Raw genomic sequence first — 25,679 nt, 5'->3', positions numbered from 1 at the left:
GCTGGGCAACTTTTTTTTCTTATCCCCGTCCACCATTTGCTTTAGCGTGCTGAGATACGGATGGAACGACGCGCCACGCTCAGATTTCAATCTGTGCGGCCCACTTTACCCGGCGTGCCGGCTGTCACCACTGTGAAAGTGTGGCCCCTGCTTCATGTGGCTTTCCAGTCGCTGTCATTCGTCAAAGTAACTGCCCCCTGCTACCTTACCTTCCCTCGTCTTACGGCTTGAGGTCCAATGCTTACCTAACGTGTTGAGACTCAAACACCACCACGGACATGGAAGTGTAAGCCAGTTGGACGTCACCACTGAGTAATTGGACACAGCACTGTAGTGAGCTTACTGTATATCATTATGGATTTATCTGATTTTTTGCTTTTGTTTCCTTGCTTCGCACCTCGCAATGCACTCGCACATACGCACTATACGCACTACACACATTGCGCACACAAACACACACTCGGTACGCTCTTTTCGAATCCTGTTTGCCCCATCCTATCCCTCTGAATAAGAGCATGGTGTTGTTCCTAGGGCGGCCTGTTCCATGTTCCACGGATAAGACAAGTCATCTGCCGCAAATGGTGTCCTTTCCCAGCTCATCGTCCAACCATGCTGCTCGCCGGGGTCGAGGTAGCATCCCGCGCATCAGCGGCCGCAGTCGCAGCCGACGCCATGTGGCTGAGCAGCATATGATCGTTCTTCAGACTGGGCAGTTGGTTCTGATGCTGCTGCTCCCCGCGGTGCGGGTGCGGCTCCGGCATCCAGGGCTTGTGATTCATCGGCGGGGGTGGTTCATGCTCTACGTCCATGAAGCTACTCGTCCTGCTTCGAGATCCAGGGTCTAACGGCGACCGCTGGCGATGGTCCGGCTGGCCCCTGCTAGCCGGCCGAGATACGTCTCCTCCTCCCGGCATAAGATTGGCGGAAGACGACGTAGGCGGCTGAGGCTGCGGCGGCGGCTCGTGGGTTCGGCCGTCGTCCTGTGTTGGATCATATCGTAAAGTCCTCACCGGCGCCGGCTGAACCGGGCTCGGTTCCACGTGCGGCGCTTCGTCGGCGCTGCTGCTGGCCTCGCGGTTGAGCCAGACAATCTCTTCTTCGGTAATCGTTTTCCACCCGCACTTGGCGTGCTTCTTCGTGCAGCCCTGACAAGCCGTCAGGTGCTTGATGCACGGCGACTTGAGCCTGCGGCAGCGGTCGCACGGCGGCCAAATCTGGTCTCCCTTATTCAACTTTTCTATCCTTGCGGTGATGATGGCCCGGTGCGGCGACGACGGGTCATACGACGGATCTCTCTGTGGCATGACCGGTGGCGCATGCACGACAACTGGACGTCCTTGCAAGGGTAGTGAGTGCGGATGAGGATTCGTCGCGGGCGGCGTGTGTTGGCCCGTCGAATGGGCCTGCTCGAGGCCGGCGCTGGAGGGCACTCGAGGGGGGTAGGCTTGGGAAGATGACAGGAACTGCTGGAGCAGGTCTGCATGAAGGTCGTATCCAGCTCCGTGGGCAACGTGGCCTCTGGAGTGGTTGACGGACTGAAAGGCCGAGCTGCCTCCTTGCTGTCCGCCATGACGTGAGTTGATTCCGGCTCTGCGGCCGCTCAAGTGGTAGTTGAGCTGTCGTGCCCTCTTGGCGATCTCATCGGCTTTCTTGATGAGAACCTGTAGTCGCTGCTCCACAATTTCCAGTGTCGCGACTTCGGCCGTCTCATCCTCTTCCAGGGGAGCCGTGGACACCACGGAGAACCTGTCCAAGGCACCGTTGATAATGAGCCGCCAGTCATCTTCAAGAATTTGGGTCTGGATGCCGTTCAGGTAGAACTGACACGTGCGCTCGCCATCGTGTCCGGTGGTGAGAACAAATTTCTCAGGATTTGTCTTGGCAAAGGTGACAATATCGAGCCAGCTCACGGGTGCCGCGCCGTATGGAGGCGGTGGGTTGGTAATGATGGGACCTTCAAAAGCTCCCTCCATAGCTTTCAGCAGACGGGGCCCGGTGAGCTTGGCGCCCAAGTTTGCCGCGAGACTCTCATGTCTATTGAGGACTCCTATTGTTGACCGTTGAGCATGATATTCCATAATACCCCACAGACAAGAGAAAAGGGGAAAACCGTACCTTCGTACTGATTTAATAAACCAAGCACATCCGAGAATGTGTCAGGCTCTCCCTGAATGAGCTGGAGTCTACCAGTACTGGCTTTAGATAGGTAGTTGATGATGGATGCATTGCCTTTTTGGGTTGACAATTAGTACTAGTTCATGGGACGAGATGAGATGCAGCGCAAGCGGGTATGGCCTATGGGGCAAGATTCCATGGCACAGGTCAATTAAGCATTGCCAAGGGGCTTGGAACAAGCGCGATGCAGATGGAGAGAGAAAGCCTGGGCTGGAGAAGAGACGAAGATGGAGACGGGAGGGATGAAGTTTGGGGAAACAATGAAGAGGTAGAAAACAAGGTGCGGGCGGCGCTGGCAGGCAGGCCGGGGCGAGGGATCAATGGCGAGTCTAACCTCGATTGCCTCCGGGCGCGACGACGACAACGACGAGATGCAGCTGAAGGCTGAGATCGACGGCTCATAGTCCTTCAGCGCATCGCGACATGCTTGCTCTCTTGCTCTCTTTTTTTGGATTTTGGTTTTCTTGCTGGAGACTTCGACTCTTGGATCACACACACACTGGCGCACCACACATACCTGACTGAGGCGGAGGAGGCTGGGGAATGCGATCAGAGTGAGCTGGCTGAGCGCCGCCGTCGTCTGCGTCCCGTTTCCGTTTATGGGGCTCTTGGGAATCCTGGGCATGCGCCATGGTGAAATTGTCACCGCGGGCAACAGACGGGAGGATCCCGCGAGAGCAAGTTGTCTTTTCTTCTTCTCTTTTTTCCACCCTTCCTCGTTGTGGCCCTTTCTTTCTTCCCTCTAGAGTAAGATCAACTGTAAAAACCAAAGGCCGGGTGCGTGTGTGAGACGAATGGCGATTTGAGTGGAGCGGTGTAAAGTATGTGTGTGTGTGTGAGAAGGCCAAAGGGCCCCGGGGCGTAATAAGAGGGATCCTGAAATCTAGGAGTTGGTTAGTTCATGGCGGAGCAGCACCTTTTGAGGTGGTGGCAACCCAGCAGACAGGGCCCCAGTGAAGTGAGGAGGGAATGCCTCAGGTAACAGAACAGATGAGAGTTGGAGGGGCTTGGGATGGAGCAAGCAAGCTTTCGAACGAAAGAAGGACGAGAGATTTTGTTGATCCAAGGGGGGGGAGGAGTGAATGAGGCCGGAGAGCCAAGAAAAGACGGGGGGAGAGGAGGAGGGTTGGAATCGGGGTTTCGTTCAGGATTTGTACGGGGGGAAACGGGGGACGTGGTCGGGGCCACAGGACGGGGGCTGGCTGGGAACTGGGGCGGAACTCGGGAGGAGGAGTAAGGCAAGGTACTTGTAGGAAATAGGCGTAAGGTAAAGTACCTTAAGGTAGGAGAGAGGCAAAGTAAGGTAGGGCGAGACAAGGGAACTTGGGGGACCTTAACGTAACGTAAGGTAGGCAAAGTACTTACAAGCACAAGCAGGTAGAGGGCCGATGTGCAGTTGGATGGGATGAAAAGAGAGAGAAATCACTCAAGCAAGTGTGTGCTCGCGCCTTGGGCGTGAGAGAGAATAAGAAGACATGTAGAGTAAGGCAGGGTTGGTGGGTTGGTAGGTAAGTGAAAGTGATGGAGATGGGACGGACTGCTTGGGGGACGGGACGGGGAGAGAGGAGGAGAGAAGAGGGAAAGAAGAGCGGACGGCGGGTGCAGCTGCAGAGGCGAGTTTACGGGCCAGTTGCCCAATGACAGGGGCAAGCGGGTGCCGAGTTCCCACCGCAAAGCCGCAAAGTCCCAAATTGGTTATGTCGTGTGTCGGTATGAAAGTGAGGTGAGTGAAATAGAGAGAGTGAGAAAGAGTACCGTACCTCTGGATGTGAGACCCGGGATGAGCCTTTAGGCACTAGGAGAGACACGACGGAACGGGAGTGTTGAAGAGTGGGCTCCCTTTTTTTCGCGACGGGGGGGAGAGGGGCGGCGGCACCCCTATGAGTCGGGCGGGCGAGTATGTGTGTGTATGAGAGTGAGTGCCCAAGTCAATGAGTGAGAGTGAGATTGAGAGAGGGCGAGAGGCGGGTTGGGATGCTAGTGTGAAGCAAGTGAGCGGTAAGGCAGCCCAGCGCGAGGCGAGGTGTGTGGAAGTGTGGAAGGAAGGTATGGTATGTGAGTGTGAGTGTGAGTGTGAGTGTGTGTGTGCGGTGGACGGCTGGGAAAATGCAGTGCAGGACCGCAATGGAAAGCAAAGATGCGGTGCAGCAAGGGCGGAGGGGAGTTCCACTAAACGGATGGGGCCGGGGGTGGGAGAGGGGACCCGGCGTCCTTCTTTTTTCGTTCGTCGGGAAGGGAGGGAGCCTAAAAAGCTTGGACTGACGGAACCCGAGGACACCTCAGTTTTCCCAAGTACGGAGAGTCTAAAAGGGACTGGACTCAGTATGAAGTACTGTGTAAGGTACGCAGTATAGATAGTGAGGATGAGTGAGTGAGTGGATGGATAAGTGAAAGAAAGGCAAGGAAGGAGGGCCAGGGCAGGGCAGGGTCCCCCTTTTGGGTGTAAAGTGTGAGGTGTGAGGTGTGAGGCGTGAGGCGTGAGGCGTGAGGCATGAGGCGTGTGTAAGTGAGATTGAGATGAGGAGGATTGGTGGAACTTGAGCGGGAAGCAGCGCAGAGCCAACGGCTGCCGGGAAGTAGGCAGGAAGCTACAGCAGCTCCTAGCGTGGCATCAAAGGCGCAAGACAAGATGAGGTGGGCAGGCGATAGATCAATCGAGAGATACCCGACTAACATCCGAACTGTGTATTCCGTAAAAAGGGCTGTGGTTACCTTGAGGCAGGTGAGATAGAGTGAGTTGAGGTTACCTGAAAGAAACGCCAAGCCAAGGCAGCGGAATGTGGTGATGATGAGTATATGGACTAGGGTGCGCGCCGGCGCCAGCTCTCAGAAACGCAGCCCGCCCCGGCCCCCCAAACACGCGAAAAGCCCCAAAAGAGCAACAAAATCGACAACCAAGCAATTCTGGTGGGGGCCACACCAACGGGCTGGTTTGGACTGGACTAGACCCGGGGCTGTGTGCAGAGACAGGCCGTCTGTCTCTGTCCGTCTCTGTCCGTTGAAGAAGAAGCAGCAGCAGAAGCTATCCTGTGTGCCTGTGCTTGTGCAGTCTCCGCGGCTCAGAATTTCAGCCCATGTAAGACGGCGTAATAGGGAGAGTCCCCAGCGATGCGGTTTTTTCTTGGTGAGTCCTTTTTCGATTTTTTCTTCTTCCTTCTCCCCGCCGTTCTTTAATTGCCTCTTGAGTTCCTTGGTACTTGACCCGTCGATAAACGCAGCTTGTCCTATACGAGCAAAGTGGGAAATTTCAAAACGGATGACGGCGAACTGTGTACGGGGGTGGCGCTGGGACCCGGCGCAGAGATGTCGTATAAAGCAATTGAGCGACTAATATGAGGTAAGATTGAACAAAAAAGCAGGCCGTTTCCCGCTTGTCGTCGGTATCCTTATGTAAGACTGGCAGCCCTATGAAGGCTTGGAAGCTGAACAGTCCGGCTCTGGGAGCCGAACGTGTCGGGTTCGGGGAGAATGATAACCAAGCTAAGAAGCAAATCATGCGCCCAAGGGGTCGGCAAAGCGGCAAGGTTTGATTTGCAAAATTTAAGCAAAAAAAAAAAAAAAAAAAAAGGGGACCTGTCTTTTAAGACCGAGGTGCCTATCGTCGGCCCGCGACATAGAGTTAGAAGAACTTCTCGATGCCGGGAGATGGTCGATGCAGGATATTGGACGCCGAACACAATTAATACGAGCGGGGAACAAGCTGCCTGCTTTTCTCGATCAAGGCCCATGGTCTTTGGGCCCCAAAGAGCCGGCTCCAGCCTGGTGCAGTGCACAGCCTGGAAACTGGGGAAATGGAGGAGCCAACCGGCCAGTCGGCTTTGAGTGTTTCGAGAGGAGAGGAGTAGCGGGCGGGAAGAAGGGGGGCACCATCTGTGTGAGACTGGTGAGTCTGCGACTGTGAGAGACTCAAGACTACTGTAGAGTGATTGATGAATGACAAAGTGAGTTGTCCAAGGAGGAATGGATGGATTGCTGGATGGATGGATGGATGGATGGACATGCGAATAACAAGCTTGAGACACCGCCCGCGCTGAACATGAGACTCGGTCGGAAATATGGGCTGCCGGGTGGGAATCTCGGAGGGAGGAGCGCACCGTAGATCCTCACCTGCCCAACTACCTTGCCGGGACACCGACAGGAAGCTACGTTCCATTACTGTACCTCTCACTTCTCTAAGAATACCACTGAGTCCTGACAGAGACACCCTACCTACCTACCTACTCCGTACAGAAAAGGAACAGAAACGAGGACGACAAGAAACAAGACACAGAAACGAGACAAGAAGAGGCACGCCGCACCACTGACAACCACCACCGCCCCTTTCTTCTCCGTTGCATCACATCTGTGATCTGACCCTGACCTCGTGCCTAGTATCCAATACTTCCCGCCCCCGGCGAACCGGCACGTCTCGTTAAAACATCCCATCTTTCTGAATTGCCGTCTTACCCTGGTGTGTCCCGACTTACACCGCGCGACGTGACGGCCACGGCGCACGCACATCATACAGCACTTGACAGCCAGACGGCAAGCGAGTCGCTACCTTGCCTAGGGGAACAAGCCTGCCATAGTTCGACGGCGGACGGGGTGGAGGGGCGGAGCAAGGCCCTCTTAGTCCTTAGCAAGGTACGACGTTACCCAAGACGAACTAGATAGAGGGAACCCGCGCGCCCGCTGGTCAAGTTGCGCGCCCGGGGCCATGGCACCGCGGGCGTGCCCCTCTACCCGTACGCGGTATGCAGTACCTGGCACAGGTAGGCGGCCCATCCTTAGATGGAACCTTTCTAGAAAGACAGTGCTAATGCTGAACAGAAATCCAGACAAGGGACGACGGTGGGTGGGATAGAGAGGAAACACGGAGACCCGACAATTGGGAAGCTTTGATCCCTTTCGGACGGAGCGGAACGCGAGGAACGCATTACCTACTCGAGAAACCTACGCCATTGCCGCTCTGTACACCATGGGAAAAGGTACCGACGTTAACCAAGACTTGAGGTCGGGGACCCAAAGTATCGCCAATCTATAAACTCCCTTCATCCTCACCACCCAGGATGCCTGTCCAACAAGCCAACCCCGTCTTGTTTCGGGGCGACTCAAGCGGATCCTCAGCATCACAGAAACATGACTTTCGCACCCCGCTCGAGTATGTACTCGAGTACCTACCTACATACCTTGCATGCCTCTGGAGTCCTGGACTAGGTACGAATATGCATCTCGCGCCGGCCGGCACTCGGGGGCCCGCGCAAACCAACTCTAAAAGGCCAACGAGTGAGATCATCGTCAACCGCAGTCTCATCTGCCCACAACGCTTCTAATTATGTCTAATCGCACATGGCATGGTTGATCGCCTCCCTCACCCTCAAACATCACTTCACGTCGTTATAAAACCAAACCAAGCCAAACGTTTCCCGACTTAGCAGCTCCATCCCTCCCATGTGCCATGAACCACTTACCGTGTTGCCCCCTCCTTCCCACGCGACGCACGTGCAGAAATTCCAGGGACGGACGACCAGCTGGGATGTAACTCGCTCCGACACTGATGGGCAAAACAACTACCTTATTTTTGGGCCTGTCAATGTTTTGGAATGAAATCGAGCAGCAGTTGCCACTGGCCAGCGGCCCCTCCGCTCGCTCGCTTTCGCTGATCGGTTTGGTTTCCCTTTCGCCCTTGGAGAGTGGGAAAGGGGGGCACACCTTGAATGTCACACACACTTTGCTATACGGATACAACACTCCTCTCAAGTTGGTTGGGTTGATATGGAAACGTTCCTCGCAGCCCGTTAACTCCGAGATTTTCTCACCTTGGTTTTGCTTAACTTGTGTTTACATCACAGGGACTTTGCAGGGAGATAGAGTGGTCAGAAGTGCTGACTAGGCTTCGTAACCACGGTACGTGGCCCCTCCAATCTGCAAGAGAAGGCCGGCCAAATGTCCGGACAAGGAGGACGAATGAGATAGTAGAGGCGCAATCTCAACAACCTCGGGAATTCGCCAGATCAACTCTGGACTCCCCGATGCCCACTTTATGGCACTGACCTAAAGGTCTAATGTAGCGGCGTAATGATGCGTTGTTTCCCGCTTTTTGGGTGGTGCTCTTGGTGCCCATCAATATCATCGGGGGTGGCGCAGAGGGCAGTGCCAAGACATTTTGGAAATCACCAACGGAACACGCGCCAGGATTACTTCTCTTACAGGAACCAACACCACTCACGCGAGCCAGTATGAAGTATATCGCTCACCTACACAGTACGTTTCCCAGCCTCCCAACCCCGGTCCGATAATTCCATCTCCTTCCCCGGCTTCGTCAAATCAGTCAAGAAGGAAAGAAGAAGCTGCACAGCCTAGCTTACCGGTTCCGTGAGCCTTGGTATACAGAGTACCGCGGTTTACACATCATAGTGTGTCGTCACTTACACGGGGCGAGCTAGCCCATAGTCGTATTTCAACGACGACGCGCTCTGGCTTCATCATCGCCAAGACGTTTTGGCTTGACCGTTGCGCGTCGTTGCTGCAAAGTCATCGGTCTTCACGCCGATCCCAGAAGGAAGCAAAAATCTGAAATTAGATTCTCTGTTTCTTCACTGGCTCATGGTGATGGTTATTGGAACTTTTTTTCGTTGCGGTGCCAATATGCGGATAGGCAGCAGTATTTCCTCCCCGTTACCGAAACTTTATTTTCTCGGTAACACGGCTATGTGGCCTTAGTCGAACGATCGATGTCTATTCTTTGTCATTACGGAGTATCTGGGACTCGATATGTCTCTTTCACCACTCCGTACGGATACTGAATTGACTGGCATTTGGTGATGTCCTCTATGTTGTCTAGCGACGGCAAGACAAGCTTTCCGCACAAAAAGCCTTCCTCGGCTACTTGCTCATTGCTGAGAAAGTGTTGGTGAACGGTAAGGAAGAAGCGTTGCGTGATCAAAGACAAGAGACCCCGAATCGGCGAACAATCAAAATAAAGTATTTCATGAACCGAGAAAACAGTGGCTATGCGCAATATTGAAGCAATGGTATCACGCGGACTGCCATGCCAGGCTGCCTTATTTTTGCCATGTGAGAACCTTTTGAAACATCGGATCTGTACACTTGTATGTAGAAATCCCGAAGCTACGAAGAAATCATCAATTCCATGCTTGGCGATATACAGTCACTATTCGCAAATTCTTGGGGTTCCCTCTTGGTATGGTAAACTCGGTGAGGGACCCGTACCTCAACTATTCCCGTCCCGTCCTCCAGGTTTCGATTGAACGAAAAGCCCGCGCCCCGCCAATCACGGAGCCCGGGCCTCTGAACGGCGGGGAGGGGCGAAGGGGAAAGGACGCAGACCAGAACCCGCCCCACCATGGAAGAAGCCCGGACCAAGCTCAAGCTCATTTTCCCACCGAACCTCTCACCCTAGCCTTCTCGGCCAAACATCCCAGCCGCCAAAAAACACACCCACGATCTCTCAACGACGTCACCCCGCGACAAAGCGAAAATCCGTAACCAAATATCGAGGGACATTTTCGAATTGGTAACCAGGCCCCGATAACGGACCTTCCAAAGCAAGACCATAGGACCTGAGCCCCTCCTACAAACAGACAAACAAACGCCACGACACACCAGGACACAACCCAGCGGCGCAATGGCGGATAGAGGCTCACACAGAGGCGGCGGCCGAGGCGGAGGCGGAGGAGGAGGAAACTACCGCGGCGGAAGGGGAGGAGGTCGCGGCGGCGGCGGCGGCGGCGGCGGCGACCGAGGCGGAGCCCAGGGCTCGGGCGGCGATCGCGAGAGGCCCAAGAAGGAGAATATCCTCGACTTGTCAAAGTATATGGACAAGCAGATTACTGTCAAGTTCAACGGCGGGCGCGAAGGTGCGTTGTACTTTGTCCCCCTTTTCCTTTTTCCTTTTTCCTTCTTACCCCCCCTCCCATGATTCTTGCGAAGGGGGAGGGGGGAGGGGCTATGTGTGTGTGTGTGTGGGAATCATGCGTGTATCGGTTGCTGACGTTAGGAAACCACAGTCACTGGAACGTTGAAGGGATACGATGCGCTGATGAACCTGGTGCTGGACGAGGTCCAGGAAGTCATGAGAGGTACGTGTGTCTCTACCTTTGCCTTTGCCCCATGCTTGGCGTAAACCAGAAGGGGGACGGGGAGGGGGGAGGGGGGAGCTTTCAATATGGCTTCGCGGCTGACAAGAAACAAACAACTCAACAGACGAAGAAGGAAACGAAACGACCAGGTCCCTAGGCCTCATCGTCGCCCGCGGAACCCTCCTCGTCCTCGTCAGCCCCGTCGACGGAAGCGAGCCCATAGCGAACCCGTTTGCGCAGCCCGAGGAGGAGTGAATAAACCCGAGAAAGGAGGGGGAGGGGGGAGGGGGGAGTCAGGGGGCTGAATTCGACTTGATATCCCAACTGTGTGTGTGAGGCAGAAAAGGAAGGCAAGGGGAGTGGGGACCCATCCAGCGACACTCATCGATAAGGCATGATTTAATGTGCCCTTCGAGATGGGATGCGACTTGTGGCTGGACGTCTGGGTAAACGCGAGACGGCAATGTAGCTTGTGTGTCGTAGGCATGCAGCATACGTCAGCATGAGGACATGAATATGACGATGGCATATCAAAAAGATCCACCAGATAGAAAGACCAACGAAAAAGAAAAAGGGGGGGGGGGGGTGGTGGGAAGGTATGGCACAAATATCATGGCGGGAAGAGCAGCATGAGTGAAGGCCTTTGCCGGTCCCCCGGCCTCACCTCCTCGTGCACGACAAACATGAATGAAAAAGAGATTTATTTCGTTACTGTTCTTTACCCGCATTCGTACTCTCCCATCTAACTGCATCTCCCCACAGTCAGCGAGACCGCTCACTCCCCTTTTTCTATTCCTTCTCCGCTCAATCCGAAGGCTCCTATACGCTCCTCTTATACGTTCAAACCTGGCAAGCAAGCGAGTGAACACATTGCGTCCACTTGTCGTCTCACGCGCCGTTCCCACCGTTCGTTCATCCTTGGTCCAACGTCTCAAAACCAACGCTATGTCAGTCATCACACTCCGTAGTGGTTTCTCGCATCATTCGAAACGCAGCCCCGTGCATTGCAATCCAAGTACGTCGAAGCCTCGTTCCCCATCCTTTCGTGACCGTGATCTCGATCCTTGTCGTAACCGTGGCAATCCCAACCCTCCCCGTTCTAGTGAGAGGTGCCCTGGAACCCTCGGTTCGACGTCTGTTTCCCTGCCTTGAGAAGCTCCCCGAACGCATTGCCGAGCTGTTTCTTCAGCTCCTTATAGCTGACGACAAAGCTCGTCTGCTCGTCTCGACTCGTGAGGCAGATTCGGTCGTCGCTACCGGCGTCCAGCCTGTTGAGGCATCGGATAATGTGGCCCATGTCTACTACGGGATTTCCGTTCGCGTCGACTTGGTGGAATACGTAGTCCCGGAATAGTTTGAGCATGTATCGCTCGCCGTTTTCTGACCAGTTCCTGTCGCCGTCGAATTCCTGCCGTTCGTTGACGGCACCAAGCTTGGCCATGAGGCGCACTATGCGGCCGTTTTCTAGTTCGCGGAACAGGTCCGACTTCAGGGCGTCCGCTTCCTGTAAACTGGCATCTAGCGTGGCAACCATATGGACTGCGATGCCCCGGACAAATTCTTCTATACCCTTGGGCGTGGCACCAACCTGAGAGGGAGTCAGAAGCCACAAGACAGTATCCGTGATTTCTTTCGAGTAAACCCTGCTCATCTGTTCCATCGACCCTTTGAGGTTCGTGAGCTGGTTCGGCGGCGTGTTAGTAGCTAGTGATAAAATGAGTTTCCCGAATTGAATCAAGTCCTCTTGTTGCAGCTCCTGAACGGGCCGACGGTTGTCGAACTGAACGACATCCAAAATGGAGCAGGCACTCAGCCGGATGCGATTCTTGTCCGTCACAATGACCTTGCTCATATCAAGGCATCTGGCAGCCAGATTCAATGTGTGGATAGCCTTCAAGGCATTGGCTATCTGGGAAATATAGCCCCATAGCACGCTTTCGGTTATGGGGTTCTTTGCGCTGAAGCGGGTGCCGTGGGTGGAAGCCGGTTGAGAAAAGTGAAGTTCGGCGAGTGTCTTGGAGAGGGGATGGTAGTCTTGTACGAAGAACAGGGAACTGTCGCCAAATGCTCTCGTGGTGAAGGCGTCATGTATTCCCACCACATTGCCGTTTTTGAGCCTTCGCCACTCCTTGACAGAGCGAATAGCTTGCTCGTTGGTTAGTCGGTACCCTGTTCTGCGTTAGTAATGTCGAGGATAGGCATTGCCAGAGAGCATACCCTCAAGCCGTCTGAGGCAGTATGTTTTGCCGTTCTTCGAGGATGTAGCCTTGTACACCCATGTGGTGTAGCCAAAGACACTGGAACTCTTCCGATGACTGGTATCAAGGGGAACGAGGGAGTAGTAGTTGTCTAACGGAGGTAGTGTCGAGTCTTCAACAGCATTAGAAATCTATAGTACCTGTTGTTCATTGTGCAGCTTACTTGGCATGACCTGCTGCAAGGCCTCGGACTTGCGTTGCATCTCCTCGCGCATCTTCTCAGGTAAGAAGAAGTCGTGAATTTGCCTTTGGAACGGCATCAAATCATCTCGATACGGCCCAACCGGTGCGTACAGATGGTATTGAAGCTGCCGGACGTCAGTTTTGCCATAGAAAAATATCTAGTTCGCGTCCTCTCACCGGTTGAAGCGGGGCTGTGTAAGCATTTTGATGTTGGAAGTAGGCCCCTGAGCCAGCGAGTCCGGTAGGATCATCGGCATAAGGGTTGAAAGGTGTGGCCGGTAATGGCTGGGCAACATTGGGCATAGCAAAGGGGTCAAATGAGAGCCCTGTGTCGGAAGCTGAGCCATTGGCAGTAATCTTTTTCGATGTTAGTCTCAAATAAGCTGTTAGGCATGGTCATCCATACGCCAGTACTCAACTCAAAGTTTGATGGAGTAAATTCTCGAAATGTAGCAGGGTTAAATACTGTCGACGCCGCTTCTCCATCTGGAGCGGCGGCTGGCGTCGCAGCTGTGAAGAAGTTAGATGAGATAGTCCGTGATACAACATGGCTCGAGACGTACAGCCTGCTCCTCTGGGAGTAAAAACGGCTGCACTCGCAGCCTGGGAGGAAAATGTCGATTTCTTGGAGCCCGCTATCGTATTTGCACTCGGTGATGCCACCGAGGGCAGACCGGCGGGTGTGAATGAAGGCGAGTCGACATTGAGGGCCTTTCTCGCGCTATTAAAACCCAACTGTTAGCTTTCTACTATCATTGTTTGTCGTTAGGTTTGATTATTTCCCGTCATCGTCAATGCTCGCTCTACAAGTTAGTGGTCTACATCTCATCCTCCACGGCGCTATCCAAATTTCATTCACATTTCTTCGGCCATAGCTTTAGTCCACATCGACCATAGGGTGACCAGTCCGAGATCCACGGACATCTTGCTGCATATCGCGATGTATGCCAAAGCCGATCGGCGGGACTTCATCCAGGACTGCGATTCCAAGATCCACCTCGTCCTTTTAGGCGAAGTAGGTCTCAATGTCGAGAACTTTAGTCCGCAATAAGGCTCGTCAGGCACATGTATCGCCAGAGTCTAGCACCGCTGCTGATCCTATGCCAAGGCCTCTACAATCGAGGCGCCTCCTTTTCCTCCAGTAGAGGAGCATCAGGTCCCGATAGCAAACGTCAACAGTTCTCGAGCATTTCGGACGGTTCTTTGGGCCATGGAAGTCGGTCACGATAGCGAAGCGGATCTGGACTGTGACCTACAAATCAGATTGGTTGCTCTGTCCTCCGGGACTATTCTGGACCGAGTTGGAACGATTCTGGTCGTGGTTGAAGGCGCAACCGGTGTTCTCGTATCGACAGTGTCCGTATATCATTACGTTTCGGCATAAGGTCTCTTTGTTTTCTAAGCCAATTGACAAGGCGTCAGCAATCCTGGGACGGCAACGTGGTCGGAAGGGCATCATGCGCGTTGACTCGCCTCGGATTTTGGGTTTCGGCGACCCAACTTGTCGACGGAGGTCGGACTGGGGGTATCGCGAGGTGGCCATGATCAGTAGTTTCGGTGGAAGAAAGTTTGGCCCCCTTGGTCGACGTTACGACGTCTGCACAGAGTCAGCCAAATCCAAAGCCCATGATCGAGTTGTCGTCGAGGTCGTTTTCATGGTATGGACGCGCGCGCGCTGGGTGTGGACGGGGGGGGAATTCAGGACTTGGGCTGTCTGAGCGGGGTGGAGAGAAGACAAAGGCGGGCAGAGAAGGAGGACTGGAGCTCGCGTGGGGCCTGGCGCGAAGCCGGACTGGGGGCAGAGGACATTTTTGGGCAGACGCACTTGATCCTTGCAGACATTTGCCATGGCTTGAACACGTTTGGTGGGGTAGGTGTCTCGATCATGGACACGATGCCGTGCACCAGGCGAGGGTCGAGGTTGACGGCAGATGAATTTGGCGGATGATGCAAGGCAACGGAATGAAGTCGGAATAAGGTCGTGTCGAGATAGTACCTTAGGTAAGGCAAGGTAGAAGTAAAGCACCGATGCGCGCACCGTATCTTTTCTTGGAAGGATGCGTACGGATATGCAGCCCAGCGCAGGAAAGGCGGGAGGGACCAGGAAGGACAGAGGGAAAAACAGGGACCGGCGACAACGGCGCGACGGGCGGCGGAGCAGTCCAGTGAGGTAGGCGGTTTATGTGGGTGGGAAGACAGAGAGGTCAGATTTGCTACCGCGCGGCCAGGGAATACCCAAACCTACACAGGAGCGGGAGGTGGCGGTGCGAGCGGAGGTTAGGCGTGGTGGGAATGGAACCAACCAAGTCAAACCAACTTACAGCGTAGGTTGTGTCCAGTAGGTACTGAGAGGGGGGACAGTGACACACCCTCGCGACATGAAAACCGCTTAAAGTCAATGCTCTCGCACTATTAATCAACATTCGTGGGTAAACGTGCTGGATTTGGCCGTGAAAGTATGTCATTTCCACAATATCCGAGCGATAATAACATCTAGGTCGAAGCGGCCTTCACTTGGTGCATAATGAGGTGGATGTCACTCTCACACGACTCAGCTCATATACATTGCATGAATACTGGCTTGCTGTTACCCAGCCTCGTGAAAATCGATACTTGATGTGGGAATGATAGCCGTATTGGCATTCATGTTCATCCCAGGTAGGTAGCAAGTCACGTCAATTAAGGATACAAGGCACATTATGGAAAACGCTATCCGTATCATCTATTAGATATCCTGATGATTTCTAAGAATTCTAGCACTTCCCCGTAGTGTTTGTAGCTGAGGAAAGATCATGTAGGTGTCCACTCATCCTTCACATCGCAGCGGGGCTATGTACCTATCCGACACGTCTCCCCTCATCGGACAGATGCAATTGCCATGTGTCCAGATAAGCGATAAAACATACTCTTTATGGCGTCACGAACGCGATTCGTCGCGCAGACGCCAGCAGTAGGTACTCCGTACCGTACCTTACTTCATGTACCTTGCCAAGCCCTTGAACATCCGCACTCCGCCCACGGACAAGTGTCGTCACCGGGCAAGACACTCTCGACAATCAGCTGCGACTAGCGGACCATCTCAGACACCCGGTCATTTGCTACCAACGCATCCAGCCTCTCGTCAATGAGCTGCATCAAAGCCCAAAGCCGCTCCTTTGATTCTTGAACTTGCTCCTCTGTCTCTCCCACGCATCCAGCTGTATTATTTTTCTTATTTCACGGTCAAATAGCCGACCTTTGCCAATTTATCACGACTTTGGCAGGCTGCTGCAACTACCGCGGAAGGGTCCTTCTCCGCTGCCTTGCTTAGCCACGTTGCTCTTCGCTGTGACCAGCCCACTTCCGCCCTAGGCCTGACTCCTTTCACAACGTCAACCTGCGCATTCACCTATTTCCATGGACCACTGAATCTGCCTTTGGACTATACCCATCGTCGCTTCGACATACTCGCCAATCTTGACTTGTGTGCAGCACCCAACGACAGCATGGCGGAGAGCGGAGACGTAGATTTGGGACAGCTGTCTGCAAGTCAGCAAGAGTCCCTCCAGCAATACACAAGTGTCACAAATCAGGAGCTCAAGGATGCGATACCGCTGTTGCAGCGATCGCAATGGAACGTCCAGGTAAACTTTTGCAACGCGGCACTGGCCAGCTTGTGAATTATACTGACTGATCTGGGTACAGATCGCCATCGCCAAGTTCTTCGACGGCGAAGGCCCTGATCCTGTCGCAGAGGCAATGGCACAGGACATCCCCCGGACAGAAGCGCGGCACGAGAACCTTCAAGAGAGTCTGCTTGCCTCTGCAGCTCGTCCACCGGCTCCTCGGAGAGATCGACCCGACCCCGCGCCGCGAATCGTTCCTCAACCGAATACAGTCCACCGTCCACCATTCCTGATCGGGTTGCTCCTGGCACCCTTCAGCATCGGTTACAGCATCGCATCTAAGGTGTTTCGGACCGTCTTCTACCTGCTCAGTTTTCTTCCCCGACAGATCCGGCCACGGGCCATCACGAGCGGGCCGGGGAATGGACTGCGGAGTACCAATGGGCGCCGGATGCTCATGCCCCGAGACACGGCCGCACGTTTCAAGCGTGAATTCGAGGAAGAATATGGAAGCACCGAATTGCCCTGGTTCGAGGGCGGTATTGCCCAGGCACAAGACCTGGCCAAGAAGGACCTCAAGTTCTTACTTGTTGTTCTCATGTCGCCCGAACACGACGATACCGAATCTTTCACGAGGGAAACTTTATTGAACCCGGATGTTGTCAGCTTCATCAATGACCCGGCGAACAATGTTATCTTGTGGGGCGGCAACATCCTGGACTCTGAAGCGTACCAGGTCGCCCAGGAATACAACTGCACAAAGTACCCATTTTCGGCGATCATCTGCCTCACGCCCAAGGAAGGAAGCACTAGAATGAGCATCATCAAGCGGCTTGCTGGCCCGATGCCGGCTACTGCGTACCTTGCGGAAGCTCAGACCGCCATCAACAAATACGCACCAGATCTAGCAGGTGTCCGAGCAGAGAGGACAGCACAAGAGGTGGCACGCAGTCTGCGAACTGAGCAAGATACGGCCTACGAACGATCGTTGGCCAAGGACAGGGAGAGAGCGCGACAGCGGCGCGAGGCGGAAAAGGCCGCGGCAGAAGCTGCACGCAAAGCCGAGGAAGAAGCCGAAGCTGCAGCGAGGCGCGAGGAGCTTGGCGATAAGTGGAAGCGCTGGCGGGCGACGACTATGGAAGACGAGCCACCAGCCAGCAACAAGGATGTGGTACGGATTGCGCTGAAGATGCCCGAGTCGTCTGGGGCTGGAAGAATCGTGCGCCGGTTCCGCAACGACACAACGATGGAAACGCTATACGCTTTCGTGGAGTGTTACGATGTGTTGACGGCATCAGAGGAAGTGTCAGAGAAGGCGGCTGTCAAGCCCGAGGGCTACGAGCACGAGTATCAGTTCCGCATTGCATCTGTGATGCCCCGGGTGGTGTACGAACCCAGCAAGGAGGAAACGATGGGGCAGAAGATTGGGCGGTCAGGGAATCTGATCGTGGAGGAGGTGTCGGTCGACGGCGAGTCAGACTCCGGCGAAGAATACTCGTCGTAGATGGAGATGGTACGACCCAGGGCATCTGATCAAGCAAGTGTAGGATGGCGCAAGGCAGAGCAAGCATTAGTAGAAAACCGCGCCATTTTGTACGCGCAGTGAGCGGGCACCCAATAGCAACCATTCCAGACATTGTCGCGAGCATTGAAGAACGTTGTCAGCCAGCTGCAGGATACAATAGCTTCTAATCGCCTAAATCTAGCCGCGGGAGCCGTCTGTCCATCTTGGGCAAGCCAAGGTAGCCCATCGGCACGAGGCCGTGAAGTTCACAAGAGGGTAATGACATTGGCGCGGGAGGCAACCTGATGATGTACATATCTCACCCCAGGTATCTGTAAGTGAATGCTAAAGAGGGGTTGATTTGCGTGGCCCCTTTTGTCTGGCGTCTTGGGAGTTCCCCACTAGACGACGGGAGGCCGAAGGGAAAAGTGTGTAATGTACACCGCATGCGATGTAGGTGGCAGGTCCCGTGGCGCTGTTTGGCCATACACGTACGTGTTGAGGATGTTGCTGCTTGCGTGGATGAGTGAGGCTGTGCAGACCAATACTTGGCTTGCCGGGCCGTGGGGTTTGGCAGTTGAAAGTTTGTGTAGCTCGGCTGCGAAGTGAAGAAGAGGGCTGATCATCATGGTCGGAATTTAATCGCGATGAAAAACAACAACATCAAGACAGGTTGTTTGTCTAGCTCGAGGTTTATGTTAATACGAGTTGCTGTATTGTTGAAGGACCAGATTTGCCATCCGATCATGTGCGGGAGGAAGACCCTGAATTATGGCATGAACGTAGACTGGACCGTCGTACCCGCCTGCATACGTCAAAATGGGGGGATGTCTCTAGTCAATGCGACCCCCAATTTTTGACGTGGTCCTCTCCAAATAAAGTAGAACCCAAACCAAAAAGAAGGAGGATGAGTAAACATTCCAGTAAAGCGTGATGGCTTGTGTAGATTACAAGCACATGTGGCAGCTATGCTAAGAATGCTAAAGTCTTGAAAATTCGTCTCGGGTAAGGTAAGGTCCGAATAACATGAGAAAGACACAGATGGATAGGATCTGATGAGGAGGATTACTCCCGTCTGGACGGATACAGAGGAGGAAAGACCCAAAACCAAAGTTTGGTGGTTTCGAGGTCCCCACCACCAACGAGCTGTGAGATACGTACTGGAGATCGGTGCAAGGTCTCCCCAGGCACTGCCGTCTTCTCTGGGGGCTCTGGGCCTCTGGCGCATCACTTTTTGCCATCCAAGTCGTCGTCATGCCTGCTCCAGAATCAACGCCGCGACACTTGTACCTGGTCTGAACAACTCGCCGCAGCATAAGGGGCGACGAGCATACCTTCATCGGCCCAACGCAAATCGAGGACCCTTTCCACCGCCTTTCGTTTCTTCTCGTCGTTCGCATACTTACCTTCATCCTGATCTGACATGATTCGCACCAACCAACAACGACAAGATTGCAAGGGTCTCTAACAACTTGCTAGAAACACTGATATCTTCCCTTCGTCCATGATTATCCTTCCTCGTTAACACCAAATGTCAATAAACAAAAAGGCTCCTTGGCTTTTCCCCCTCGTAACAAACGAAGCATCTGCCCAGGCCCGAAACCAAACCGACGAACAGCCACACTCATTTGCGCCATCCTCCGCGAGATAGATCTCCAAGAAGCGCTACCAGCAGAGTATCAAGGTTAATCGAAGCCACCGGCAACGTCCGGCATTCGCAAGGCCACAGACTGCCGCCGCCGCTACGTGACCTCGACTCCGTACCGCGGTCAGTAACTCTCCTCGCACCACGCACTCGGAGAGGCGCAGACAAGCCCACTCGACCCGAACCCTTGCCAGGCGCCGCCGTCTCCCTCCTCTCACACGCCGAGACGCTCGATACTTGGGGCGTTCCAATCACCCCGCCAAAACTTTTCCAACGGTCCAACAGACCAGATACCGCACTACGCACCATTACAGCACACGCTTAAAAGGACCCCGTGGACGGTGGACCAGCGGGACGCCGGGCTGAGGTTTAATTTAAAATAACCCCCAGTTCGTCTGGCCCGTCCGACCTTGCCTTACCCTTCCCCTCCGAGCGTCACTTCCAGGCTGCAGCTCAACTAGGCCCTGCGCATCCGTACCTATTTCTTCCAAACTCCCGCCGCTTGCCCCCCGAAACATACGCGCACAGCTTCCCGCATTGCTGTCATTCCATTCACCGAACCTTAACTCTTTTCCACAGACAATCCGCCTATCGTCCATTCACTTCAGTCGTTCACGGCCGCTTTGCGATATCTTGCGACGTTCATATCAGCGTCTCTTCTGGACATTCGACCACTCCGCTTCGACTCGGGCGCTTTCCCCCTTTGTCCGTCATAGGACCCCTAGATCCGTGCTTCCGACGCAAGTCTCTCGTCCCCTCGCGGCTCAGCGCTCCTCCGTCCGCAGGTTCCGCGACCGCAAAGATGAAGGCCATGAAGGGGCTTAGTGTGAATCGAATGATGAGTACGCTCAAGAAGCGAACGACGAATAGTGAGTAGAAACCACCATACACCCTAACTCCATCTAGAGTGATCCCGAAGGAAGTGCTGATCGATATCTCTCCCCGCAAGACTTCAGTGGATCCAGCCAAGTGTCGGCATCGCCAGTAGACCCGCAGAACGAGACGCCCGAAGCTACGGCTGCGCGTAGCGTGGTATGCAAGACCTGGCCTTCCCTACGCCAATGATCACAGCTGACGTAGTGCTCAGAAACAATTTTGCGAATCTGGAGGCCCCAATGCTCAGGTATATGCTTAGTCGCGACAATTTGTGCTCGCGGTGAGCTTCCTGCTAATAGAATATACAGGGTGACGAAGTCCTCTACCTCCCGCCCATTGTCGATGCCGCTGAGTCTTCTCCGGCCGCGGCCGCCGAATGCGCGCGCATCATCCGGAAATACCTAGCCAAGGATAACCACGCCAAAGCCTCGTGGCAGTACAATGCCATCATGCTGATTCGCATCCTTACCGACAATCCCGGCCCCACGTTCACGCGGAATATGGACAAGAAGTTCGCCGATACCGTCAAGGAGTTATACCGTACTACGCACGATCCCAGTGTCAGACAGATGCTATCCGAGACATTGGATACTTTCGAGGCTACCAAGTTTGACGATCAGGGTCTGGGCGAGTTGATCTCTATGTGGAAGAAGGAAAAGGAACGAAGCTACAAGCAATATGGCGTAAGGGCTCCTAAAAAAAGCAGTCGATTCCGTCCTTACCGAACTGACATATCCCCATAGAATCCCAGACAGTCTATGGCTGGCCCCGATCCTCGGACTATGAATGCGCCGCCATTCAATCCTCACTCGCAGAATTATTTTGCAAGAAATCACACCAATCGAAGCTTGCCTACCCCCGTTGAGCTTGCAAGTAGGTTAGAGGAGGCGAGAACATCTGCAAAGTTACTTTCTCAGGTTGTCGTCAACACCCCTCCCCAGGAGGTCATCAACAATGACCTGATCAAGGAGTTCGCGGACAGATGCCAGAGTGCTTCGAGAAGTATACAATTGTACATGACTGCCGAAAACCCGTCTCCCGACAATGAGACTATGGAGCACCTGATTGATACGAACGAGCAACTACAATCAGCGCTCAACCAGCATCAGAGAGCCGTTCTGGGCGCTCGGAAGCAGCTCGGAATTGACCCGAGGTCAGATAATGCTAGCCCCGTGAGCCCCCAGACGGCTGAGTCTCAGCAAGCGAGTCGGACCCAAGAATGGGCGCAAGCCCAGGCCCAGTCGTCATCTTCTAGTTCGACCCCTCCTCTGCCGACAAGGCCGTCCGAAGGAAGCGGAAAGGGCAAGGCATCAGAAACCTTCGCCCCACCCCCGGGACCGCCCCCGAAAGCGCAACCGCAATACGGGGCCGAGGACCCATTCAGAGACCCCCAGCCGGAGATCCACTACTCTTCATCGAGCAGACCCGGAGGGTCCGGTGGTGCGGTGGAACTACCGGGCGAGGAGCCGCGGCTGGCTCATGAGCCATTCCATCCAGGCTTCAACCCCACTCCAAGCTACCTTGGAAGACAAGACAGCGCTCTTGGCAAAATCACGATGCATGGCGCCGACGAAGCCACTACGCCTGGACCCCTGAGCGGTAACCCGATTCAGACTGTCGACCTCAGGAACAGGCAAGAGACACTGCATGAGGACTCGGATGATGACCTTTACGAATCAACCCCGAAGAGTTCCAAGAAGAAGGACCCGGTGTACAGGTACTAGATTGGGTGGCGGAAGCTCGATTCAGTGAGGAGGTGATGTATCCTGCCATGTTTTGTTGATCAGAAAAGGGGGGTGTTTTCCCTGCGCATATTGCTTTAGAGTTCTCGCAAGGGAGAAATTGGGTATCTTGTGGTGGTGTTCTCATTTCACCCAAGGCAGATGAAATTTGCCGCTCTTGATGAGCGAACACAGTTGTCGATTATAGGCATTAGCAAAGCACGGCGCCTGGCTTACGAGTTTACCTCTATGAAATCAGACCTTTTTATCCTCAGGGAAGTGACAATGCTTCTTTTGTCGTCGCCATTGACCAGAGGAAGTGATGAGGCAATGGTACACGGGGAGCTGCTTCTGGTGCTGTCGAGAGGGAAAGTGGGATCAGAAAAAGACGTTTCGCTACGTACTAAGTTGTAGGCAGTCTCCAACGTGGTTCCGAACATGTGGTCCACACTTCGCCATTTTCCTCTCGTTCCCCCTCCTACAGAACGTCACAGATTATCTCTGCGCCCCTCCGATTGTTTTTTGCTCACGGTTCAGCCAGGACAGCAAGGTCTTCGTAGCTGTTGAGAGAAATAAGACGCCCCTGAGAGGCAGCGATCGGCATGGCACTAACACGACTGTAGAAACGAGAGCGATGCCACGGCTATCTAGCTCGATGCACTCAAGTCTCCATTCACCCCGGTATGCTTTGCGGAGGAATGCCATGAGAGCCATCACCCAAGGGTGTAAGTCCTGGTACTCCACTTCCATTCCCCCAATACTGTATACGGCCTTCCTGCCTCAATGCGACGCTGACTGCTACACTGCAGTTGAGCGGCGTTGCCTCGCTCAACGAAGGATTACTCTCAGCTTCTGCAGCCAAGCTTACAATAAGCATCTAATTTCCGTCGTGACGACAGGCTATCCTATACCACTGCTTCAGAAGGTGACGTACTTGTCTACTCGGATGAGTATAAACTCTTGGCCCCCTCCTTTTCTGCTGATCAGCCGAGTCTACTTATCACCATTCACAAGAAGATCCAGAGGGCACAGTAATCCCCGACTACATCGCCGAACGGACAACATGCAAGACGATACGGCCACAATACGTCGGCTATCAGGCCTGGGGAACTTGAAAAGGTCCAAGGGCTTTGGAAGTTTCAGGTACAACGTGTCAAGGCACAGACTTGGGCTTATCGGGATATCAAGTTCCTAGTGTATGATGACACCGCCGACGCGGACGAGAGCGACTCGAAGACAGGCAAGACCAGCGAGAACACCGCGATCTTCGAGAGGCCTCCCAAGTTCATGCCGACGAGTTCCGATCATGATTCATCTGTTGCACTACAAACTCTTGGAGATGGCGACGAAGATCCCATGTTCAAGCAAGCAACTATCTCATCTTTGAAGCAACCGCACTCGGAAGCCGGGCCAGCTGCGGCATTTGAGCATCCTCCAGAAGACGACGACATGGACGATCCAGATCTTCAAGAGGCCATTCGCATGTCGTTGATGAGTGACGATGAATCCAGCGACGGACCAATTACGGCGGATCCTTCGAGCCTGGTTGCTGGATCATCTACAGCATGTAGATAGACCCCCGAAGACGAGAACATGGATGATCCAGAGCTTCAAGAGGCCATCCGTCTGTCATTGATGAGTGACGGCGAGTCTGGCAACGCACCGATTTCAGCAGAATCCGGGCCCTCTGTTACCAACACAGACGAAGATGAAGACGTCTTCGAATGCAGAATATGCTCGAAGCTACCCACGTTTCCCCACGACAAAAAGACGTGGAACTTCCGCCTTTTCAAACCAGCGGACGAGTTCCCGCATCTCGTCACGGAACGGCCAAGCAGCGTCGACGTATGTGTCCATTATATTGCAGTATCGTACTGCTGGCCTGAGGAAATCAAAGACGAGTATGGAAACACCGTTCCTCCTATCATCGAATCAAAGGTCCGAGATCTCAACGATAGGCCACATACTGCTCGGGCACTTGACGATGTTCTCGACCGTGCTGTCGACTTTGCTATTTCCGTCGGGCTTCGCATGATTTGGATCGACCAGGAATGCCTTCCGCAACCGAAAGAAGATGGTTCAGAGAAAGACAAGGCGTACCAGCGACTCGGGGTACAGGCACTGGACATAGTCTACAACAGGGCTATCGTTACAGCTGGCCTACACGAATCAACTATCAGCAAGACTGAGATGAGCGCGGTTCAATTCTTGATAGAACACGAAACTGAAGAACTGCGTTATTTGAGCCTCCGTCCACAGTTATTCCAGTATGCTTTGGATTTCTTGTACATGGTCCAAGCAGACAAATGGTACACACGAGCGTGGGTTATTCAAGAAGCAGTCAGTGCCAGCGACGGCTTGGTTCTTGTGTTCAGACGAGGTCTTGGTGTTGTCTACACGTCCAAGCTTCGTGCCGATCAGAAGAAGTATTCGACTCCTCGACATCCACTAGACTCGGAGAGGCGAACTCTCAAGTCAGAGATTATCTGCATTCCTGTAGGCCTCTTTAGGGTCCTTGTCGAAACCTGCAAGTCTCTGCTGGAACAACGTTTTCAGTTTATGGGGCAGGCTCTGATTCGAACCAACACCGGCAAGAATGCCATCCCGATCCTCTCCGTCACCGAGTCCCTTCATCCAAAGATCACAGTGCGCCAGCATGTGGCCGGTATCCACGTGTACGGAGGCAAAGTCTACGGTGGCCGTCAAAAGGTGAACGCCGCCACGGCTCTGACGCTGCTGAAGAGTCGTCACTGTCGCGATGTTCAGGATCGTCTGACTATCCTGGCAAACATGTGCAGTTACGAGATTCGCTTAGACCCTATTAGAGTAGCGAAGGAATGTGATTCGCTCCGACTCGGTATTTTGGCCACCACGCTGCTGAATGGAGACACGTCCCTCCTGGTGCCTGAGGTCTATGACTTCCCTGGCGACGAAGACGGAGAGCCAGACCCTTCTATGGACCGCTGCGTGGGGAGCCTTCTGTCACCTTTTGACACGGACTCCAAAGGGATCAGTAGCTACGCAGTACAAGACGGCAAGCTCGTCAACCCTGCCGTGTACAAACATAGTTTCGGGGGTAAGAGGAAAGGACTCCATCTATGTGCATATCTCTGGACAGTCGACGATACTCTCGATCTCAGCCCTCTGAAATACCAATTCGCCGAGATCTGGCATAGGATGAAGTGCTTGCGCATCATCATGGACCGCCAAAAGGAGGAATCCGTCGATGAATTCGCTAGGCGAAAGGGTTTAATTACCCAACATTTCTCAAAGAACCACGTCAGAGACCGGGCGAAATCGGAAATCTTCCACCATGGTGTCATCGCTGCTGACTCGAGTGTTTGGGAAGGCCCAGATGCGAGGGAGGTTCAGGTCAAAGCATACCTTGACGCCTACCGCGTAGAAGCGGAGCCCGAGATGCAGAAGATCGTGGCGGAGATCTTCTTCGCCATCTTGCGATACTTGCACGACCTCCGCGAACAGCATATGGCAATCGATTTGCACGGATGCCGTCTATACACGTAGGCCAGAGATGCCAGACTTAGTGGGTGAGCAGGTTTTTTCACACGAAGACGTTCTTGTGGACCCTTTCCGAACGCTTCAGCTGGATAAGGATCGAGGCGGCGGCTAT

The 25,679-nt window shown here is 53.9% G+C and overlaps 9 protein-coding genes across 9 annotated transcripts; 5 read left to right on the top strand and 4 right to left on the bottom strand.

Annotated features, from left to right (window-relative positions):
- Positions 1-596: 596 nt before the first annotated feature.
- On the bottom strand, positions 597-2,807 carry CTAM01_06253 (uncharacterized protein; the record flags this gene model as incomplete). Its single annotated transcript, XM_060522280.1, has 2 exons — positions 597-2,047; positions 2,693-2,807. 2 exons carry the CDS (start codon positions 2,805-2,807, stop codon positions 597-599), a joined length of 1,566 nt encoding a protein of 521 aa, XP_060383008.1.
- A 3,423-nt stretch (positions 2,808-6,230) lies between these two features.
- Positions 6,231-6,828, top strand: CTAM01_06252 (uncharacterized protein; the record flags this gene model as incomplete). The annotated part of the gene is made up of 2 exons (XM_060522279.1): positions 6,231-6,452; positions 6,547-6,828. 2 exons carry the CDS (start codon positions 6,231-6,233, stop codon positions 6,826-6,828), a joined length of 504 nt encoding a protein of 167 aa, XP_060383007.1.
- Positions 6,829-9,360: 2,532 nt separating this feature from the next.
- On the top strand, positions 9,361-10,511 carry CTAM01_06251 (LSM domain-containing protein; the record flags this gene model as incomplete). The annotated part of the gene is made up of 4 exons (XM_060522278.1): positions 9,361-9,659; positions 9,724-10,034; positions 10,185-10,256; positions 10,381-10,511. The coding sequence occupies 4 exons, from the start codon at positions 9,361-9,363 to the stop codon at positions 10,509-10,511; spliced, it is 813 nt and encodes a 270-aa protein (XP_060383006.1).
- An 844-nt stretch (positions 10,512-11,355) lies between these two features.
- Positions 11,356-13,621, bottom strand: CTAM01_06250 (uncharacterized protein; the record flags this gene model as incomplete). Its single annotated transcript, XM_060522277.1, has 7 exons — positions 11,356-12,425; positions 12,474-12,626; positions 12,678-12,822; positions 12,875-13,054; positions 13,104-13,207; positions 13,261-13,418; positions 13,557-13,621. 7 exons carry the CDS (start codon positions 13,619-13,621, stop codon positions 11,356-11,358), a joined length of 1,875 nt encoding a protein of 624 aa, XP_060383005.1.
- Positions 13,622-13,949: 328 nt separating this feature from the next.
- On the bottom strand, positions 13,950-14,240 carry CTAM01_06249 (uncharacterized protein; the record flags this gene model as incomplete). The annotated part of the gene is made up of 2 exons (XM_060522276.1): positions 13,950-14,086; positions 14,138-14,240. 2 exons carry the CDS (start codon positions 14,238-14,240, stop codon positions 13,950-13,952), a joined length of 240 nt encoding a protein of 79 aa, XP_060383004.1.
- Positions 14,241-14,395: 155 nt separating this feature from the next.
- CTAM01_06248 (uncharacterized protein) lies at positions 14,396-15,344 on the bottom strand (the record flags this gene model as incomplete). The annotated part of the gene is made up of 3 exons (XM_060522275.1): positions 14,396-14,938; positions 15,019-15,106; positions 15,289-15,344. The coding sequence occupies 3 exons, from the start codon at positions 15,342-15,344 to the stop codon at positions 14,396-14,398; spliced, it is 687 nt and encodes a 228-aa protein (XP_060383003.1).
- An 838-nt stretch (positions 15,345-16,182) lies between these two features.
- Positions 16,183-17,806, top strand: CTAM01_06247 (UBX domain-containing protein; the record flags this gene model as incomplete). The annotated part of the gene is made up of 2 exons (XM_060522274.1): positions 16,183-16,320; positions 16,382-17,806. 2 exons carry the CDS (start codon positions 16,183-16,185, stop codon positions 17,804-17,806), a joined length of 1,563 nt encoding a protein of 520 aa, XP_060383002.1.
- A 1,574-nt stretch (positions 17,807-19,380) lies between these two features.
- Positions 19,381-19,776, top strand: CTAM01_06246 (uncharacterized protein; the record flags this gene model as incomplete). Its single annotated transcript, XM_060522273.1, has 1 exon — positions 19,381-19,776. A coding segment is annotated over one exon (396 nt), but the record flags the coding sequence as incomplete, so codon positions are not given.
- A 477-nt stretch (positions 19,777-20,253) lies between these two features.
- Positions 20,254-25,573, top strand: CTAM01_06245 (GAT domain-containing protein; the record flags this gene model as incomplete). Its single annotated transcript, XM_060522272.1, has 7 exons — positions 20,254-20,320; positions 20,401-20,483; positions 20,539-20,574; positions 20,636-21,010; positions 21,071-22,044; positions 23,149-23,593; positions 23,624-25,573. The coding sequence occupies 7 exons, from the start codon at positions 20,254-20,256 to the stop codon at positions 25,571-25,573; spliced, it is 3,930 nt and encodes a 1,309-aa protein (XP_060383000.1).
- Between the last annotated feature and the right edge of the window lie 106 nt (positions 25,574-25,679).

This window comes from Colletotrichum tamarilloi, assembly GCF_030869305.1.
Source record: "Colletotrichum tamarilloi strain Tom-12 chromosome Unknown Scaffold_17.1, whole genome shotgun sequence".
Taxonomy (NCBI): domain Eukaryota; kingdom Fungi; phylum Ascomycota; class Sordariomycetes; order Glomerellales; family Glomerellaceae; genus Colletotrichum; species Colletotrichum tamarilloi.
This window is presented reverse-complemented; position numbering and strand designations above follow the sequence as displayed.